The 20,919-nt window shown below is 39.8% G+C and overlaps 2 protein-coding genes across 3 annotated transcripts in view; one reads left to right on the top strand and one right to left on the bottom strand.

The window, feature by feature from the left end:
• The window catches only part of LOC131682173 (phosphopentomutase), a 207,858-nt gene that overhangs the window by 3,062 nt on the left and 183,877 nt on the right, over positions 1-20,919 (top strand). The window lies entirely within an intron of this gene.
• Positions 1-20,919, bottom strand: part of LOC131682177 (acylphosphatase-2) — a 29,713-nt gene that overhangs the window by 2,795 nt on the left and 5,999 nt on the right. For both annotated transcript variants that reach the window (XM_058963466.1, XM_058963465.1), the window contains one exon: positions 17,674-17,800. In XM_058963466.1, the coding sequence (XP_058819449.1) occupies positions 17,674-17,800 (127 nt within the window). The remainder of the gene's footprint in view (positions 1-17,673; positions 17,801-20,919) is intronic.

The following is a 20,919-nucleotide window of genomic DNA, read 5'->3' as shown; positions in this document are numbered from 1 at the left end:
TTTCAATTAATGAAATTCCCAAATCATATCCTAGTGCTGGAACATCATTTCGGAAAATCCGGATTACCAAGAACCAAATCCATTCATCCGGTTAAATTTCACGAAATTAAAAAGTGTCCAAATCGGTTAAAGGAAGCCATAGTTATGAGCATTTCAATTTGTGGGTACCCTCGTTGGCCTGTTAATGGTGTTTTGTTCAAAAGAGAACTAGCGATATTGGTTTATAAACGTGGTTTGATATTTTTCTAAATTTTCTCACTGCAATAATTTATTTATTTTGTGACGTTTGGCTTTAAAAAATATTTGAATTTATTACATTTCGGCGTCTGTATTGTTTCTATTCGTACTACAAGCTATGATTCATTCGTAACCGAACGTGTACCGAGAAACAAGTGCTTTTTGTTCTTTCCGGTGTGGTTTAGTTTTTTCGGTAGTACGAAGGTGCTTGCTGTGGCAGAGGCTGCAGTAAAGCATTACTAATAAACAGTCCCGCGAGTGATAATTATTACCTGCGATATCGGTGAAGGTAGTGCAGTGAAGTGCGTTACTAAACAGTTTTCTTGCCTGAAAGACGGCTTTGTGTGAAGGACACGCGGGTGACGGATAAAACAAACGAAGGATCAATTCACCTACCAGCTCGTCAGGAACCAACTGGTGAAGTGTTTCGTTTTTTACTTTTCTTATCGATTTTTTTTATTATTGTTTTTGATTTTTTATTTTGATTTAAATTAAATAGTCCGGTCGAGCGTGTTGCTCCCGCAACAAAATGGAACAAACAGAAGGATCACCCTCCGAAGACGAATATTACGGGGAAGAAGAACGTATATCTGATACTGAGACAGATAATGTTATGGTCGATCCACTTTCCCCCAATGTCTCACAGCCCCCCCCCCCCCCCGAGTCAAGGTTTACCAGGATGGATCCGCTGGTCCTTGGGTGGTATACTTTCGGCCTAAAAATAAACCGTTAAACAGCATAACTGTTGCACGGGAGCTGACAAAACGTTACTCGGCCGTAACCGAGTTTAAAAAGGTTCAGTCAGATAAACTGCGCGTAGTCGTTACTGACTTGAAACAGGCCAATGATATCGTTAGCAATAGCCTCTTTACGCTGGAGTACCGCGTCTACATCCCTTCTCGTGATGTGAAGATCGACGGTGTGGTAAGCGATGCGGGTCTAACTGTCGATGATCTGATGAATGATGAGGCTGGCCGCTTTAAGGACCCTAACCTTCAATCAGTTAAGATTTTGGAGTGCAAGCAATTGCACTCAAAGTCCATCGAAGATGGTAATTACTATCCATCAGACGCGTTTCGCGTAACCTTCGCCGGATCTGCAATTCCGAGCTACGTTGAAGTGGGAGGAGCTCGTCTACCTGTACGCCTGTTTGTACCGCGGGTCATGAATTGTTCCAATTGCAAGCAGCTAGGTCACACGGCCACCTACTGTAGCAACAAGCAACGGTGCGGTAAATGTGGGGAACGCCATGCGGATGATACTTGCAGTAGGCGCGCTGAGAAGTGTGTTTACTGTGGGGAGAATCCGCATGCACTTTTGACATGCCCAACGTACAAACTTCGCGCGGATAAACTGAAGCGATCCGCCAAAGATCGCTCCAGACGCTCTTACGCAGAAATGCTTAAAAGAGCTGCTCCACTTATCTCCGAAAACCCATTCGCTCTCTTGCCAACTGACGATAACGCCTCTAACGACCCTTGCGAGGGGCATTCTTTGGCTCCGCTTGGAAACTCTAGGAAAAGACCTAATCAAAACTCACCTGAACTTCCTCGTAAGGGTCCTAGGTTGTCCCAAACAAGGGTACAAAATAAAAATAATTCATCAACTGGAAGTGCTGGTACAAATCCGAAGATAATACCTCCTGGTTTTGGGAAATTGAGATACAACCAGGAGTTCCCAGCACTCCCCGGGGCACCAAAAATCCCAAGTGCTAGAATTTTACAGTCAGAAACTCAACCTAAAGCGGGATTCCTTAAATTTTCTGACATTGTGGACTGGATATTCACTGCTTTCAACATTACCGATCCTCTGAAAAGCTTGCTGGTTGCTATTCTACCAACAGTAAGAACATTTTTAAAACAGTTGACTGAACAATGGCCCCTCCTTACAGCGATCGTATCCTTCGATGGCTAACTTATTAGACGGAATCAGGGATCTGATCACTGTTTTACAGTGGAACTGCAAAAGTATTATCCCCAAAATTGATTCATTAAAACACTTGCTAAATTACAATCATTGTGATGCATTTTCCCTATGTGAAACATGGCTAATTTCTAATATAAACCTCAACTTCCACGATTTTAACATTATCCGCTTGGGTCGAGAAGACTCATATGGAGGGGTACTTTTAGGGATCAAAAAGTGCTACTCCTTCAATCGAATCAACCTCCCTTCGACGCCAGGCATTGAAGTTGTCGCTTGTCAAACAACAATCAAAGGCAAAGATCTTTGCATTGCTTCTATTTACATTCCTCCTAGGGCCATGATGGGATATCGAAGATTCTCCAACGTGATTGAACACCTTCCCTCGCCCCGCCTGCTTCTTGGAGACTTTAACTCTCACGATACGGGGTGGGGCTGTCTATACGACGATAATCGATCTTCGACAATTCAAGACCTTTGTGACAACTTCAATATGACAATTTTGAACACAGGGGAAATGACACGGATTCCTAGACCACCTGCGCAAGCAAGTGCACTGGACATTTCTTTATGCTCGACATCACTACGGATAGATTGCAAGTGGAAGGTAATATCTGATTCCCACGGTAGTGACCACTTACCAATTGTAATTGCAATCACCACTGGTTCAAGACCATCGGCACCAATCAATGTTCCTTATGACCTCACACGAAACATTGATTGGAAGAGCTACGCTGCTGAGATATCCAAAACTATCGATTCAACACAGGTACTTTCTCCGGAGGAAGAATATAAGTTTTTGTCCAACTCGATTCTCGATACCGCGATTCAAACTCAGACGGAACGAGTACCCGACGTGAACACCCAAAAACGTTCTCCCAACCCGTGGTGGGACAAAGAGTGCTCAGACGTGTACGCGGAGAGAGCTGCCGCGTATAAAACCTTCCGGAACGACGGGTTAGTTGCTAGTTATCGAGTGTACGCGATATTAGAACAGCGAATGAAAAATTTAATGAAAGCTAAGAAACGCAGTTACTGGCGCCGGTTTGTCGACGGGTTAACAAGAGAAACATCGATGAGCACTCTTTGGGGCACGGCCCGACGTATGCGAAACCGAAACAGTACAAACGAGAGCGTGGAATATTCAAACCGTTGGATATTCGATTTCGCCAAAAAGGTTTGTCCGGATTCCGCCCCGGTACAGAAAATCTACCGCGCCGCGTCGCCTTACAATACCGCGAACGAAACACCGTTTACGATGGTGGAGTTCTCACTTGCTCTCTTATCATGTAGCAATAAAGCCCCGGGGCCAGATAGAATCAAATTCAACTTGTTGAAGAATCTGCCAGACTCTGCCAAAAGACGCTTGTTGAATTTATTTAATAGGTTTCTTGAGGGTAACATTGTCCCACATGACTGGAGACAGGTGAGGGTCATCGCCATTCAAAAACCAGGAAAACTAGCCTCCGACCACAATTCGTATCGTCCGATTGCAATGCTGTCCTGTATCCGGAAGTTATTCGAAAAAATGATCTTGTTTCGCCTCGATAATTGGGTCGAAACAAATGGCTTACTGTCAGATACACAATTCGGCTTCCGCAAAGGCAAAGGGACGAACGATTGCCTTGTGTTGCTCTCAACAGAAATTCAAATGGCATATGCTAACAAAGAGCAGATGGCATCAGTATTCTTGGATATTAAGGGGGCTTTCGATTCAGTTTCGATCAACATTCTTTATGAGAAGTTGCACCAGCATGGTCTTTCGCCAATTTTAAATAACTAAACCTGTTGTCTGAAAAACAAATGCATTTCTCGCATGGCGATTTATCGACATCACGATTTAGCTACATGGGCCTTCCCCAGGGCTCATGTCTAAGCCCTCTCCTCTACAATTTTTACGTGAATGACATTGACGAATGTCTTGTCAATTCCTGCACGCTAAGGCAGCTTGCAGATGACGGTGTGGTCTCTATTACAGGTCCTAAAGCCGTCGACTTGCAAGGACCACTGCAAGATACCTTGGACAATTTGTCTGCTTGGGCTCTCCAGCTGGGTATCGAGTTCTCCACGGAGAAAACTGAGCTAGTCGTATTTTCTAGAAAGCGTGAACCAGCGCAACTACAGCTTCAATTAATGGATCAAACTATTGCTCAGGCTTCAACATTCAAATATCTTGGGGTATGGTTCGACTCTAAAGGTACCTGGGGATGTCACATTAGGTATCTGAAACAGAAGTGCCAACAAAGGATCAACTTTTTCCGTACAATAACTGGAACATGGTGGGGTGCCCATCCAGGAGACCTAATCAGGCTGTACCAAACAACGATATTATCAGTGTTGGAGTGCGGATGTTTCTGCTTTCGCTCCGCTGCGAACATACACTTCATCAAACTGGAGCGAATCCAGTATCGTTGCTTGCGTATTGCCTTGGGTTGTATGTACTCGACCCATACGATGAGTCTCGAAGTGCTGGCGGGCGTTCTTCCGCTGAAAAATCGATTCTGGGACCTCTCATATCGATTGCTCATTCGATGCGATATTCTGAACCCATTGGTGATTGCAAATTGCGAAAGGCTTGTCGAGCTTAATTCTCAGACCCGATTCATATCCTTGTACTTCGATTACATGGCACAGAACATCAATTCATCTACGTATAACGTCAACCGTGCTCATCTCTTAGCTACTTCTGATCCAAATGTATTTTTCGATACATCCATGAAAGAAGAGATTTGTGGAATTCCGGATCATATTCGCCCACAAGTGGTCCCAAATATTTTCTATAACAAATACCATCAAATCGACTGCGCCAAAATGTTCTACACTGACGGATCAATTCTCGACGAGTCCACAGGCTTCGGTATCTTCAACGAAAATCTTGCTGCCTCATTCAAACTCAATGATCCTGCTTCAATATACGTCGCAGAATTAGCTGCCATTCAGTATACTCTCGGGATCATTGACACCCTGCCCTCAGACCATTACTTCATCGTTTCGGATAGTCTCAGCTCCATTGAGGCCATCCGTGCGGCGAAGCCTGGAAAGCACTCACCGTATTTCCTGGGGAAAATACAGGAATATCTGAGTGCTTTATCTGAAAAATCTTACCAGATTACCTTGGTTTGGGTCCCGTCACATTGTTCTATTGCGGGCAATGAGAAGGCGGACTCTTTAGCCAAGATGGGCGCATTAGAAGGCGACACTTACGAAAGACCAATTTGCTTCAACGAAATTTTCAGTATCTCTCGTCAGAGGACGCTCGATAGTTGGCAAACCTCATGGAACAATGGGCATCTGGGACGGACCGCACAGAGGAGTAACTGGGGTCGAATCCTGGCCAAAACTATTTATTGCGGCTATTGCTGTTATTATGCCTAAATATGAACTAAAAATAGAAAATAACTAGTTTTTGGGACAATTTGGCATCTATCCACCTACCAGTGCAGAGGTCATTTTTATAGATCCTTCCGAATACTAGTATTTTCGAGGTAATCTTTGTGAATACATTTGTTTTTCCCAATGCATGGAAGTTGGTCAGTGGAAAAGGGAGAAGAAAATGGAAACCTGTGCACATATTCATAGATATACATTTTGCCAAACATAGTATTTGGCCCTACAGCATTTTGACGTATCTCAAATTAGTGGAAATATCAATATTTTCAAATCGCTTGGAATTTGTGGATCGGAAAAGATCGGAACAGATTGAATGCTTTTCGGATAGCTGGAATCTTGTTTTGTAATGTTGTTTCAGCAACTTTGCCGGATCTTGCCGTATAATGTAACTTTTTTATCATTCAAATTTGGAATAAAATGTTTAAAAAGGGTGTTTCTAAAGCTGGTCCAATACACAGAAACACTACTATTTTCGGTTATTTTTAAGCTGAGGTTACACAAATAGTTGTGTTCAATTACGTTTCTTCTAATATTGTCTTATTTAATACAGCCATCATCATTAGAAAGCGATTTTGCTGTTTATATAATAAAAAAAGATTAAAAACCCCTTAAAATATCACTATTTTGCATCCATGCAAAAAATCTTTAGCAATTTTTGGCAAACTCTTTATTTTGCCATAATATGCAGTATGCTTTTAGGTATCTAATAAAAATATAACTTAATAAAAAATCGAAAAAAAATGTTTTTGGATATTGGCCAAGAATTTGTTCTAGTTACTCCTCTGTGCGGTGACTACATTCCATTATCCCGAAGGTATCAACGAATGCCTGGTTTAAGGGGTTGGATATGAACCGGGACTTTATTCGTACGATGTCAAGGATCATGTCCAACCATGACCAACTTATCCCTGTATCTACAATATGGCATTGCTTCACGAGTCTTCGGTGCATACCCTTCTTGATAACCGTCTATCCAGAACATCATGACATACCTCCAGGCATTGCATTTATCGCTCATATGAGTAAATGCGCCCGGATAGTTTGCTACTGCGACAATAAAAACTCACATTTTCGCACGAAAAGTTATTGGCACTCACACAACTTCTCCGGATAAATACAACGTGTTATTTCTCCGGATAAATAAAACAGCCGGAGAATGAGTGAATGAGTTTATCACGGTATCCTTTTTGTGTTCCCTGCTTTGCTGTCGTTATTCCAAAACACGATAAAACAAGTCTATCATACTTCTGTGCCGCTTTTCTTTGTAATTAAGCGTATTTTTTTAAGTTTTTTTTTTTATCGATTTCCATGAAATTAAAATTTTATCACCTTCTCCGGTGAGAAGGAAAAGTCAAATAAATTTTATCCGGAAAATCATTCTCACGCTATTTGTGGAGACGGAGAATTTTGCGACTCATCTTATCTCGGAAAAGTTGGACATCGGATAAGCTACTTCTCGCGTGAGTGAGAGAGAATTACAATCCCTGCATACCTCACATGCAGATGATATAGAGTGCCAATAATTATCCGAAATATCGACCCTCCCCTCGCCCCTGCGATTACAGGCTGGAAACTACAACACTACAACAAAGTGTGCATATCCGCCACAATGATCAATCAGCAAACGACGATGTCAATTACACAATATGTATCCCACTTCCTACCCTTTTTCCTTTACTTACATAAGAGGGGAGCAAGCCGCCCCTAAATACGGCTTTCCCTTCCCCCACTAACATGTGACATGTAATAAAAAAAAAATGAATTATCGGCCTCGTTAAGCTACAGCATTTGGGCCTAAATAAACGTATTTAAGGTTCAAGTTACCTTTTTTAAGCATGTGTTAGAATTGAACGCTTGGTAGTGTGCGTAGGAAAAATTGTGTTCAGCTTTGCCACCGGATTATCCATTTAAACCTTTTTAAAACTCTAAAATAAGAATATCATTCGATTTATTAGATCGTCACGATTCAATTCATGCAAAATACCTGCTGGAAAAACCATCGGCTTAGCTAAATGGTGCTTTTGAAAAAGTGGCTGTGGTTTTTTCATTGCGCAGTTGTGTTGCGTGCCCCAGCTCGGTGTGGTAGTGTGATAAAAAATCACAACCACTTTTTCAAAAGCACCATCCAGCTAAGCCGATGGTTTTTCCAGCAGGTATTTTGCATGAATTGAATCGTGATGATCTAATAAATCGACTGATATTCTTCTTTTAGAGTTTTGAAAAGGTTTAAATGGATAATCTGGTGGCAAAGCTGAACACAATTTTTCTTACGCACACTACCAAGCCTTGAGGTAACTTGAGCCTTAAATACAATGGTGTTTTGTTGGATACATAACGGTTAAAAAGCGCTTTTCATGCCTATTGGTTACTTGGGTAACATATTGACTTTTAATAAATAATCTAATTCAATTCTGTGTGGTATAGGTTGGTCATCCTGTAAATATGAATGCGTTCAACCAGTGTGTTCCCGAGCAGAGTCTGACAACAATCAGTTTGTTGTCGTTTTGGTCGTTTTAACGGTTAAAAGATCAAAATGGAGGGCAGCAAAATTGTGCTATGACATCAAAAAGAAAACTAATTCTGCTATCAGTGAGAGTAAATTGAAAGCTAATTCAGATGTTGAAAAAAATTTTGATAACAAAATATGTATTCACTTTTATGTTTCACCAAAGAAATATAAACATAAATAATTCTTCAAAGAAGCAAGGATAGCAAAATGAGACCAAAATTTGATGACATATTTAAAAAATCTAAAACTGATAGCAATATAAAATTTCAATTTTATGCTATTATCAAAATATGATTTCTACTTGTTGTAATTTTGATGTTCGACTTTGCTAGGGTTAGTGGTGCGTACTACGCGTATCAGTTTTTCACATACACACATTGTGCTTCTTATGAAGAATGAAGTTAAAAGTCAAGTAAAGTAAATTTTATTTTCTCTTTGAATGTTGATGATTTTTATTCATATTGTGTCATTTTTACTAAATTTTGTTAGGGTGCCGACAACCGATCATATTTTTCTAAATGGTATAAAATTATGATTTCACTAAATTGTCAGTAACATTTTTCATTGTGACGGAATAAATTAAATACTTTCAGCAGTTATTAGTTAAGGTCTCTAGCTTTCCATTGGTATGCTTATGCCCCTATATTATGCAATTGGAGAAATGTTATGAGCCAAAGACAAAAGGGTGCCGACAATCGACCTCATTACCCTATAAAAGACCCTCGGTTCCGTTAAGACACCGCAATGAGCCGTATCGAATAAACGAATTATCTAAAATAGTTTGTTTTCATATATTTTTTCACGTAAATCAAATAATGTGACATTTGTAATACTCTATCGATCTATAATGTTTTGTTATCTGTTAAACTAGTACAATTTGCCTTATGCTGGGAACCGTAGATAGAAACTCGATATACTGAAATAAATCATATCTGTGATGTAAAGCTTTATCATTTTCATCAAATGTAATTCTATAGATGAGGAGCTGGTGCCGGAATTTTCTTGAAAATTTTCTAATTTATTATGTGGATTGTTACATTTGCACAAAAGTTCAAAATCGAAATCAATTATTGTTTGAACCAGCTGACAGCGTACTATTGACCTATTCATCGACTTCAAAATGTGTAGATCGAGATATTATCTGCAGAAATTCTATTTTCCAGAAAATAACTTATTTACATTTTAACGACATTCAATTGGCTAGGGATTACTGGGTAGGGAAAGTTGTGAAAATTTAGAGCCATAGTACTCAAGTGAGATCAAGGATGTGAAGTATACGGATCGGAAAACTAGAAGTGGCAGGGTCATTAGAACAGGCTTAATAACTTACGGGCTTAACTTTTGTCTTCTGATGATAGGGGATCATAACTTTCCCTACCCAGTAATCTCTAGCAAATGGAATGTCGCTAAAATGTAAAAATGAAAATGTGACTACATATAGTCGAAATATAAAAGGAAAAAAAATCACTCTTTTGTAAAAATGAGATAAATAAATTTCCGAATCCCAGGAAGTAGTAAAAATAAATTCCCGGGAAACGGGAATCCCGGGAAAAGCCAAAATCCCGGGGTGGAAGCGCGATCATTCAAGAACACGCGAATATGCGAAAGGACACACTGCTATAAAACTTTACGTACATACGTCTCCCAACCTTTGAACGGAACGGATCGTTATATTTCACAGTGGTGCTCGGTGTGTAAATTTTAGTGAGTCAAGGTCATCCTTTGTTCGTTCGTTAGCAGCCGTTCTGCTGGTGCCGACAGTAAATCCAGTACATTGTTTTCGCTGGTGCGGAACAATCGACGTTGTTTGCAGATAAGTTTTGCTTTATTTTTTTTCCTCGTTTGCTTTCTTTCCTTTTCCCTACTTTTACTCTACCTTGTAATCAAATAATAAGACACATTCCCGTTTATATAACGCTCTGCCCTCGTGCTTAAATGGCCGAGGGCGAAATACCATCTGATGCAATCATGGAAGTCCCTGATCCCCCTAATACTCGCATTGCTCCCCGTATAAAGCAGTACCCAGAAGGTTCCTCTGGGCCATGGGTGGTATATTTTCGGACCGGAGAGAAACCGGTTAATATATTAAAACTTTCTCGAGATCTGACTGCTAATTACCCGGCCGTAACTCAGATAACACGTGTTCGGGCAAACAAGATACGTGTTCTAGTGAGTGATCTCGGCCAGGCAAACGCGATTGCTTGCTGTGAGCGCTTTACGCGGGAATTTAAAGCGTACGTGCCTTGTGTGGCCTGTGAAATCGATGGGGTAGTGTCCGAACCGGGCCTGAAATGCGAAGAACTGTTGGAGCACGGGGTTGGCTGCTTTAAGGACCCCTCTCTTGAACAGATTAAGATCTTAGAATGCAAACAATTGTATACCGCAAACACCGAGGGAGGTAAGACTACCTACTCTCTATCAGGCTCGCTTCGGGTGACATTCGCCGGGTCCTCTCTTCCCAACTACATCCTCCTTGACAGGGTTCGCCTACCAGTTCGCCTGTTTGTACCGCGGGTCATGAGCTGCAGCAATTGCAAGCAGTTGGGCCACACAGCCACATATTGTGGAAATAAGAAACGATGCGGCAAATGCGAAGGAGAGCATGAGGATGACTCTTGCGACAAAGAAACTGAAAAGTGTATTTGCTGCGGGGGCCCTTCACATGCTCTTAAATCATGCCCTGCGTACAAGCAGCGCGGGGATAAAATTAAGCGCTCCCTTAAGGAACGCTCAAGGCGTTCTTATGCAGAAATGCTAAAGAATGCTTCGCCATCTGTCCTGTCCGAAAATCCCTATGCTGGTTTGGCTAGCGTTGAGCAAGAATCTGACGACCCACGAGAGGGAACATCTTTGGTTAACCCAGGGGAATCCAGGAAGAGGAGAAATCCAGCCTCCCCTACATTGCCTCGTAAGGGTGCCAAGGTGTCGTCCACTCAGAGTGCGCCATCTACAACCAATAAATCCAACGGAAGTGATGCACAAAAGCCGAAGCAATTTGCTCCAGGACTTGGAAATATTAATTCTAACAAGGAGTACCCACCACTTCCAGGGACATCCAAAACCCCAAGTGTCCCCTTTTTTCAAACAGATACTCAGTCCAGTAGCGGACTAATGAAATTTTCTGACATAGTGGACTTAATTTTCACAGCTTTCAATGTTACTGATCCTCTTAAAAGCCTTCTGATACGTTTTCTCCCTATAGTGCAAACATTTTTGAAGCAGTTGACTACTAAATGGCCCCTCCTTGCAGCGATCGTATCCTTCGATGGCTAAGTCATCGAACGAGGTCACCGATTCGATCACTGTTCTACAGTGGAACAGCAGAAGTATCCTCCCGAAAATCGATTCCTTTAAATTTTTACTAAATAGTTTAAAATGTGATGCTTTCGCATTATGTGAAACTTGGTTAACTTCCGATATAAATCTCAACTTCCACGACTTTAATATAATTCGTCTGGATCGAGAAAACCCCTATGGAGGAGTACTTTTGGGGATCAAAAAGTGCTATTCTTTCAACCGAATTAACCTCCCTTCGACACCAGGCATTGAAATTGTCGCTTGTCAAGTTTTAATCAAAGGTAAAGACCTTTGCATTGCTTCCATCTACATTCCTCCTAGAGCCTCGGTAGGGCACCGAACGCTTTGTAATATCACGGAATCCTTACCGGCACCGCGGCTAGTTCTGGGAGACTTTAACTCGCACGGTACGGTATGGGGCTGTCTTCATGATGATAATAGATCAACATTAATCCAAGATCTTTGCGATAATTTCAACATGACCATCTTAAACACGGGAGAAATGACGCGGATTCCTACACCACCAGCACGCGCAAGCGCGTTGGATTTATCGCTTTGCTCGACATCGCTACAGTTAGATTGCATGTGGAAGGTGATCCCTGATCCCCACGGTAGCGATCATTTGCCTATCGTGATTTCAATTGCTAACGGTTCAAGACCATCGGAAACAATCAATGTATCGTATGACCTCACACGGAACATTGATTGGAAGAGTTACGCGACCGCGATATCCGTTAAAATCGAATCCACTCAAGAACTTCCTCCGGAGGAAGAGTACAGGTTTTTGGCTGGCTTGATTCTCGACAGTGCGAATCAAGCTCAGACTAAACCAGTACCCAGCGCGAATACCCATAGACGGTCTCCCACCCTGTGGTGGGATAAAGAGTGCTCAGAGCTGTACGCGGAAAAGTCCACTGCATATAAGGCCTTCCGGGAAGACGGGTTACCCGCTAGCTATCAACAGTACGCGTCGTTAGAAAGGCGAATGAAGAGTCTAATGAAAGCCAAAAAACGCAGTTATTGGCGCCGGTTCGTCGACGGGTTAACGAGAGAAACAGCGATGAGCACTCTTTGGGGTACGGCTCGACGTATGCGTAATCATAATAGTACCAACGAGAACGTGGAATATTCAAACCGTTGGATATTCGCTTTCGCCAAGAAGATCTGTCCGGACTCTGTCCCGGTACAGAAAACGTACCGCGCCGCGTCTTCTCACGATACCGCGAACGAAACACCGTTTTCGATGGTGGAGTTCTCACTTGCTCTCTTATCGTGCAACAATAACGCCCCAGGGTTAGACAGAATCAAATTCAACTTGCTGAAGAATCTGCCTGACACTGCAAAAAGGCGCCTGTTGAATTTATTTAACAAGTTTCTTGAGGGTAACATTGTCCCTTATGAATGGAGGCAAGTGAAGGTCATCGCCATCCAAAAACCAGGAAAACCAGCCTCCGACCACAACTCGTATCGGCCGATTGCAATGCTGTCCTGTATTCGGAAGTTGTTCGAGAAAATGATCATGTTTCGCCTCGACAATTGGGTTGAAGCAAATGGCTTACTGTCAGATACACAATTTGGCTTCCGCAAAGGCAAAGGGACGAACGATTGCCTTGCGTTGCTTTCTACAGAAATCCAAATGGCCTATGCTAACAAAGAGCAGATGGCATCAGTCTTCTTGGATATTAAGGGGGCTTTTGACTCAGTTTCTATCAACATTCTGTCAGAGAAGCTGCACCAGCATGGTCTTTCACCAATTTTAAATAACTTTTTGCTAAACCTGTTGTCTGAAAAGCACATGCACTTTTCGCATGGCGATTTAACAACATCGCGATTTAGCTACATGGGTCTTCCCCAGGGCTCATGTCTAAGTCCCCTGCTCTACAATTTTTACGTGAATGACATTGACGATTGTCTTGCCAATTCATGCACGCTAAGGCAACTTGCAGACGACGGGGTGGTCTCTGTTACAGGGCCCAAAGCTGCCGACTTGCAAGGACCATTACAAAATACCTTGGACAATTTGTCTGCTTGGGCTCTTCAGCTGGGTATTGAGTTCTCCACGGAGAAAACTGAGTTGGTTGTTTTTTCTAGGAAACGTGAGCCGGCGCAACTCCAGCTTTTATTAATGGGTGCAACGATCAACCAGGTTTTCACATTTAAATATCTCGGGGTCTGGTTCGACTCTAAAGGTACCTGGGGATGTCACATTAGGTATCTGAAACAGAAATGCCAACAAAGGATCAATTTTCTCCGAACAATAACTGGAACATGGTGGGGTGCTCACCCAGGAGACCTGATCAGGTTGTACCAAACAACGATATTGTCGGTGATGGAGTACGGGTGTTTCTGTTTCCGCTCCGCTGCGAACATACACTTCATCAAACTGGAGAGAATCCAGTATCGTTGCTTGCGCATTGCCTTGGGTTGCATGCACTCGACCCATACGATGAGTCTCGAAGTGCTGGCGGGCGTTCTTCCGCTAAAAAATCGATTTTGGGAACTCTCATATCGATTGCTCATCCGATGCGACATTCTGAACCCGTTGGTAATTGAAAACTTCGAGAGGCTCGTCGAGCTTAATTCTCAAACCCGATTTATGGCCTTGTACTTCGACTACATGGCACAGAGCATTAATCCTTCTGCATATACTCCCAACCGTGTTCGTTTGCTAGATACTTCTGATTCTACTGTATTCTTCGACACATCCATGAAGGAAGAGATTCGTGGAATCCCGGACCATATACGCCCGCAGGTGATCCCCAATATATTTTATAATAAATTCCGAGAAGTCGACTGCGACAAAATGTTTTACACTGACGGATCAAATCTCGATGGGTCCACTGGCTTCGGTATCTTCAACAATACTATCACCGCTTCATTCAAGCTCAATGATCCCGCTTCAGTTTACGTCGCAGAGTTAGCTGCAATTCAGTACACCCTTGGGATCATCGACACTCTGCCCACAGATCACTACTTCATCGTTTCGGACAGCCTCAGCTCTATCGAGGCTCTTCGTGCGGTGAAGCCTAAAAAGCAATTACCGTATTTTCTGGGGAAGATACAGGAGTCCTTGTGTACGTTATCTGAAAAATCTTATAAGATTACCTTTGTTTGGGTCCCCTCTCATTGTTCTATCCCGGGCAATGAAAAGGCCGACTCATTAGCAAAGGTGGGCGCATTAAATGGTGACATATACGAAAGACCAATCTGCTTCAATGAATTTTTTAGTATTTGTCGTCAGAGGACGCTCAACAGTTGGCAAACCTCGTGGAGCAATGGGGAACTTGGACGATGGCTACATTCGATTATCCCAAAGGTATCAACGAAGCCTTGGTTCGGGGGGATGGATGTGGGTCGGGATTTTATTCGTGTAATGTCCCGACTTATGTCCAATCACTACACCATGGATGCGCATTTGCGGCGTATTGGGCTTGCGGAGAGTAGTCTGTGCGCTTGTGACGAGGGCTATCACGACATCGAACACGTTGTCTGGGTGTGCGCCGGGTATTGTGACGCCAGGTCTCAGTTAAAGGAATCCCTTCGGGCCCGAGGTAGACCACCCAATGTACCAGTCCGAGATATGCTGGCAACTCGTGATTTCCCCTATATGTCCCTTATTTATACCTTCATAAAAACGATAAATATCCCAATTTAGCCCCTCTCTTTTATTTCTCGTTTTTAGAGTTTCCTCCTGCCTTGTGGAACCGATCAGCTCCAGAGTGCCACTATGTAACCGCCGTCGCCCTTACCACTACGCCTGCATAGAAGGAAACTGAAGCGAGAGCGACTCGAGGTCCGATGACTTTTGAAGGATTCCCCGCGGGTCCGAAGAATACCATCCGCCAATCCGGTACTCGACGACTTACTAGACTGAGGCGCAAATTTGATACGCTGATCTCCCTCCCCCCCCCCCCCGCCGTTCGAGCGAAAGTTGCAAGTTTTGCTCTTCTTTCCCTGTCTCTCCCCTGTCTTTGATACAACTGCTGCTACACTGATGCGGAAATAAGCCACCCTTTGAATATCTTGACCAAGCATAAGTTTTAGTTAAAAAATTCAAATTAGTATTCTGTATTCCTAGTTTTAAGATAGCTATAATTTTTACTCTTTATTGAAACTCTTGTCCTCCATCTTGTAAATAGAATTGAATCCCTAGTTTTAAGATTTCTGTGAAATTTCTCATAAATATTTGTTCCCCCTTTTGTGTACTAAACTATATTGTTAGTTTTAAGATAACCGTAAAATATTTCGTAAAATACTATTACTCCCCCTCTTGTATATCAAAGTGAATCCCTTGTTTTAAATTTTTTTCATAAAAAAATCTTTTGGCCCTCTTTTGTATATTGAATCTTATTTCTAGTCTTAAGATAGCTGTAAACTTTCTTTTCCTTTGTAAAAAAAAATATTTCAACATTGTAACCTCCTAGTTTTAAGATATCCAAAATGTAAAAACAAAAGCATTTGGCACCGCCAAGCTAACGCATTTGTGCCTATCAAATAAACGAAATGAATAAAAAAAAAAAAACTTTACGTACACTTTAGCAACGCCAACGCGATAGATCATGTTAACGTACAACCGCTCGAACCGTTCGCGATGATACACGCGATCGTGCTGTCCCAACGCCCGCGCATATCTGAACCGTAACCGTACAATGAATATTCAGAATCACGTCCCTCTGCAATTGGCGTTACGCAATGTTTTAGTCGGTGACATTTCCCGTCTGTGACTGTAGTAAGTGATTCTGACGGGCAGCCCTTCTGAGAACCAAGCTTTATAGCGCCAGTAGGACAACTCTCGAAAAAAGATATAGTCACACGCTTATGTGGGGTTATGAAATGCACTGATGGAAAGTTGCCACTCAGGATTCCCGGAAAACATCGATAGCTGTATTGCAGACAACTGATGATGGATTGGTCCGTTGTGCTGTGGCTCGTCACGCCGGTATAAGTGATGAAGCAATGCATCCCTATCTGGTCCATCTGATTCCAACAATTTCGAGATTATATCACGAGGCACTGGTGCGGGTTCATGGTCTATTCCGTGCTGAACGGGAATCGTAGCTCCCATATGACTAGCATGTGTTGACGAATGCCAACTACCGATGATTGATTCATTAAAGAGGAAAGCTCGCCGGACGGAGTTGGGATCGGGATGATCGGATAATGATCTGTCTATTCTCCAGTACATTGACCGTCGTTGAACTTGCCACACCAACTTGCTAACTTTGACCTCCCCAGTCCTAGATCATGCTGAAACCGATCTGATGGGATTTGACACTTATTTGATCTCTCTCTTCACGTTTCTCCTGCAGTAGGCGAAATTTTTCTTCTTCGAATACCTCGTATAATTGTTGTTTTTGTTCTATTTCAGACTCTTCATCTATCACCAAGGTTAACGCAAGTGTAGTGCCATTAGCAATCGCGCTTGTTGCACTACCTACTCGTTGTAATTTGACTTTATTACTGTCATCTTTAGACATTTCTGATTGAAATCTCTTAGTTAAATACAGAAAAGGATTTGGATCTTCCAAGCAGTTCACGTTCATTAAACTTAATCCAAAATTTAAGTTAGAAATAATATAAAAAACCCATGTGTATTTTTTGTATTTCCAGGTATGGCTAGCGTTAGGCTAGAAGAGAAATGAAATGTTTTAAATATAATTACCTTATAGATTAATAATCTTAGTGGGATTGCTAAATTTTATTAATATTTTATCAGTAATTTCTTCATTACAAGTGAATTATTTTTCAAATTTTTCTGTAGTTTCCATTGTAAATTCCGGAAACTCTGAGCTCAATTCGACTTAAGCAACAAAAATAAGGATTCGAAAATAACAATTTTGCTTGAATATTTAATTCGTCAAGCGTGAGAAACAGTGCTCTGCAAGTTGTGTGGGTGTGGTTGTATTTAGTACCGGGTACTGATAGCGTACATAAAACAGAACTGCAGATAGCAAAAAAAATCACTGCTATGTCAGTGAACGAAAAGTGGGTTGGTTGATCTTCAACGAATTTTCTCGACCGCCCGCGCTGCTTTAATGGCTGAGACTTTTTTCTTACATACTTTCGTTCGTAAGACGCGCCGGCCTGATGTAATGTGTCGTGAATTGCGCGGTTGAAGTATTTTTAACGTTCCTGCCGTGCGAAGAGAACGCTACAGGATGATCTTGTTATTATGTATTCGGTTGTTGATACATATAGAGCTTCAAATTAGATAATTGATTAACCTTAACCTAATTACGAAACTTGATCCGGATGTGCCGAAATGGGATACCTCGCTGGGTGTCGGGTGGTTAACAGTAGCATTTTAGGATACTTACATTTTTCCGACGTCTGCCTTCGCTCCCTGCATTTTGCCCATGATTGTGCCTTGTTTGGAGTTTTTCACCCATCCTTTAATGCCAAGTGCTAAGCAATTATCTCTGCAGTGTTTTGTGAATCCACATCCTGACGAAGGTGACAAGTAGGAAAAAGGGCGGTTAATAAATTTACGACACGTCCGTTTATGTTACGTTTCTATTGGAAGACAACCAATGGACAAGTGACGGAAGCAATAAATTATAGCTGACAGCCTGGTGAATTGAAGTTGCAATCAAGTAATTGATTCATGCTAAAAATAAGTTTCTGAAAGAGAAGTTAGTATGGAAATTTTTTTGCCATGGTGGTGTTCTGTATTCAATATTTGTTCAGCGCTTAACAGTAAATTCAATTGTACTTGGTAGTTTGTTTTGTAACAAGATACAATTCTGTGCTTCAAGAAATGCTCTTGTAGTAGAGATTTGATTTCTTAGTTGTGCTTATATCATTTTATGTTGATGTTTGTAACAGTCCAACATGAATTTCAATTTATAGCAAAAGGTCCAAATCACCTTTCTAACGTGATAAAAGTGGTCGGCAAACGCTTGTCGACAGCCAACAAGCCTGAAGCGGGGGGGGGGGGGGGGGGGTAGATCTTCGACTGGATCGTCTCCACCTCCCTTTCGGTCACCCCATAAGGCATTCGTATAACAGTATTTCAGCTGTGGATCCAGAGGGAGAGTCCGGACACTGTCCGAAATTTTCAACTTACTGATGAATTTTATATTAGTTTCAATGCCAAAATTTTTTCAAATTCATATTTTTGTATTGTTTAGCGCTATCTGTCAGAAGGACTTAACTGTGTTCTTGGCTATTTTTTTAAAGAGTACACACAGTGCCAACTTTAAGGCAAAGAAAACTTTTTCCCTAGAGATCTGTCCTCGTGCCGTAAGATTGGTTCAACTTATACATGTCAACACATTCCATGCTATTACTATATATATATATATATATATATATATATATATATATATATATATATATATATATATATATATATATATATATATATATATATATATATATATATATATATATATATATATATATATATATATATATATATATATATATATATATATATATATATATATATATATATATATATATATATATATATATATATATATATATATATATATATATATATATATATATATATATATATATATATATATATATATATATATATATATATATATATATATATATATATATATATATATATATATATATATATATATATATATATATATATATATATATATATATATATATATATATATATATATATATATATATATATATATATATATATATATATATATATATATATATATATTATATATATATATATATATATATATATATATATATATATATATATATATATATATATATATATATATATATATATATATATATATATATATATATATATATATATATATATATATATATATATATATATATATATATATATATATATATATATATATATATATATATATATATATATATATATATATATATATATATATATATATATATATATATATATATATATATATATATATATATATATATATATATATATATATATATATATATATATATATATATATATATATATATATATATATATATATATTATATATATATATATATATATATATATATATATATATATATATATATATATATATATATATATATATATATATATATATATATATATATATATATATATATATATATATATATATATATATATATATATATATATATATATATATATATATATATATATATATATATATGCAAACAAGTATAATCAACGTACTACAAGTTGAACTTATTACATATTGTACAATGTTCATATTAAAATCAAAATTCAAACTACTCTCCAATTTTTCTGGATCCGTCCCTGCAGTTAACATCGCTAAGGGAGATGTTTCCGTATTTCACTACAAAATAAAAAATAATAATAACAAACTTCACTGCTATTATGTGGATAGTTGTCCCTTGTATATAGGAAATCCCATAGAACATGCAACAAATATGCACATAACGGTAGTTCAGTGATCGTAGCAGCCTCTGCAGTACTGCCCATAAAAGCATAAGAGTCTCATATTGAAAAACAGCAAGCCGGGAAAAAACGCTGTTGAAGATTTACATTTTCATTGACCCTTATGGGTAGAACAACCATGTTTTGGCATTTTTCGATATTTTCCAAACAAACCTGGTAATCTTATTTGTGTATTGTGATTCAGTGGTGATACAGAATACAATCCAACAGATAACTCATTTCTGACAAAAATTCATATGGGACTCTTATTGTTTTATGGGCAGAGTATTGGGTGTACGATTGTGGTGTAAATTCAATACATGTATTTGAGTTTGAGGACTCCAAGTTTTCCTGAAATTTCGTATGTCCTGCGTGAAGACCAGGCAAGCTGTCTTGACTCTGAAGGCGCGTTGATAAAAAAAAACTAAAACGATCTGGTTATGGCTTCATGCATCATTATTATAAGTGCGTCGGAATGGGTAATCAGAGCGCAATATCCTTACGTAATGCTACAGGTGCGACAATGAAGTTGATTTGTTCCATAATAGCTATACGACCATGCAGAGTTTCAGCGATGAATTATACTCTTGCTATATTTCTTCGAACACACAGTTCATACATTCCAGTTGAATCAGCTGACATTGCTTGTTCATAGTTCATAGGGAGTCAGACGGGATAGTTTATAGGGAGTCAGACGGGATCTGTCCGCAACAGTGTAAGAGGCGACGCTACACTAGAGTAATAAGAAAAAAATACCACCATCGGAAGAATCCTGAGTTGATTCATAGTCACACCAGCAAAGTCTGCTCAAAATTTGCAGCTAACGGTCCAATGTGCTTGAAGTTTGTATGGGATTTTTCAACAAATTTAGCAGGAAGAAACGCACTTGCTAGTATTTCCACTGTTAGGTGGCAATGCATGCAGAAGAAAAATCGCCACTAGCAAGAATAAGAAAGGTATTTCTTTCCTACAACTTCGAAGGAGACTTCTAATCAATTTAACTTTGTTAGGAGAAATTGTTAAACTTTCAACGAAGTTATGTCTGAGTTAGTTTAGAATGGGGTCTAACAGCGCATGGTAATGTATAACTAGTCGATTCCAACGAACTTTATATTTTTGCGAAATAATGGTTGGATTAGAT

The sequence above is a fragment of the Topomyia yanbarensis genome, chromosome 2 (assembly GCF_030247195.1).
Source record: "Topomyia yanbarensis strain Yona2022 chromosome 2, ASM3024719v1, whole genome shotgun sequence".
Taxonomy (NCBI): domain Eukaryota; kingdom Metazoa; phylum Arthropoda; class Insecta; order Diptera; family Culicidae; genus Topomyia; species Topomyia yanbarensis.
The sequence above is the reverse complement of the archived record's forward strand: the minus strand, read 5'-3'. Positions and strand labels throughout refer to the sequence as shown.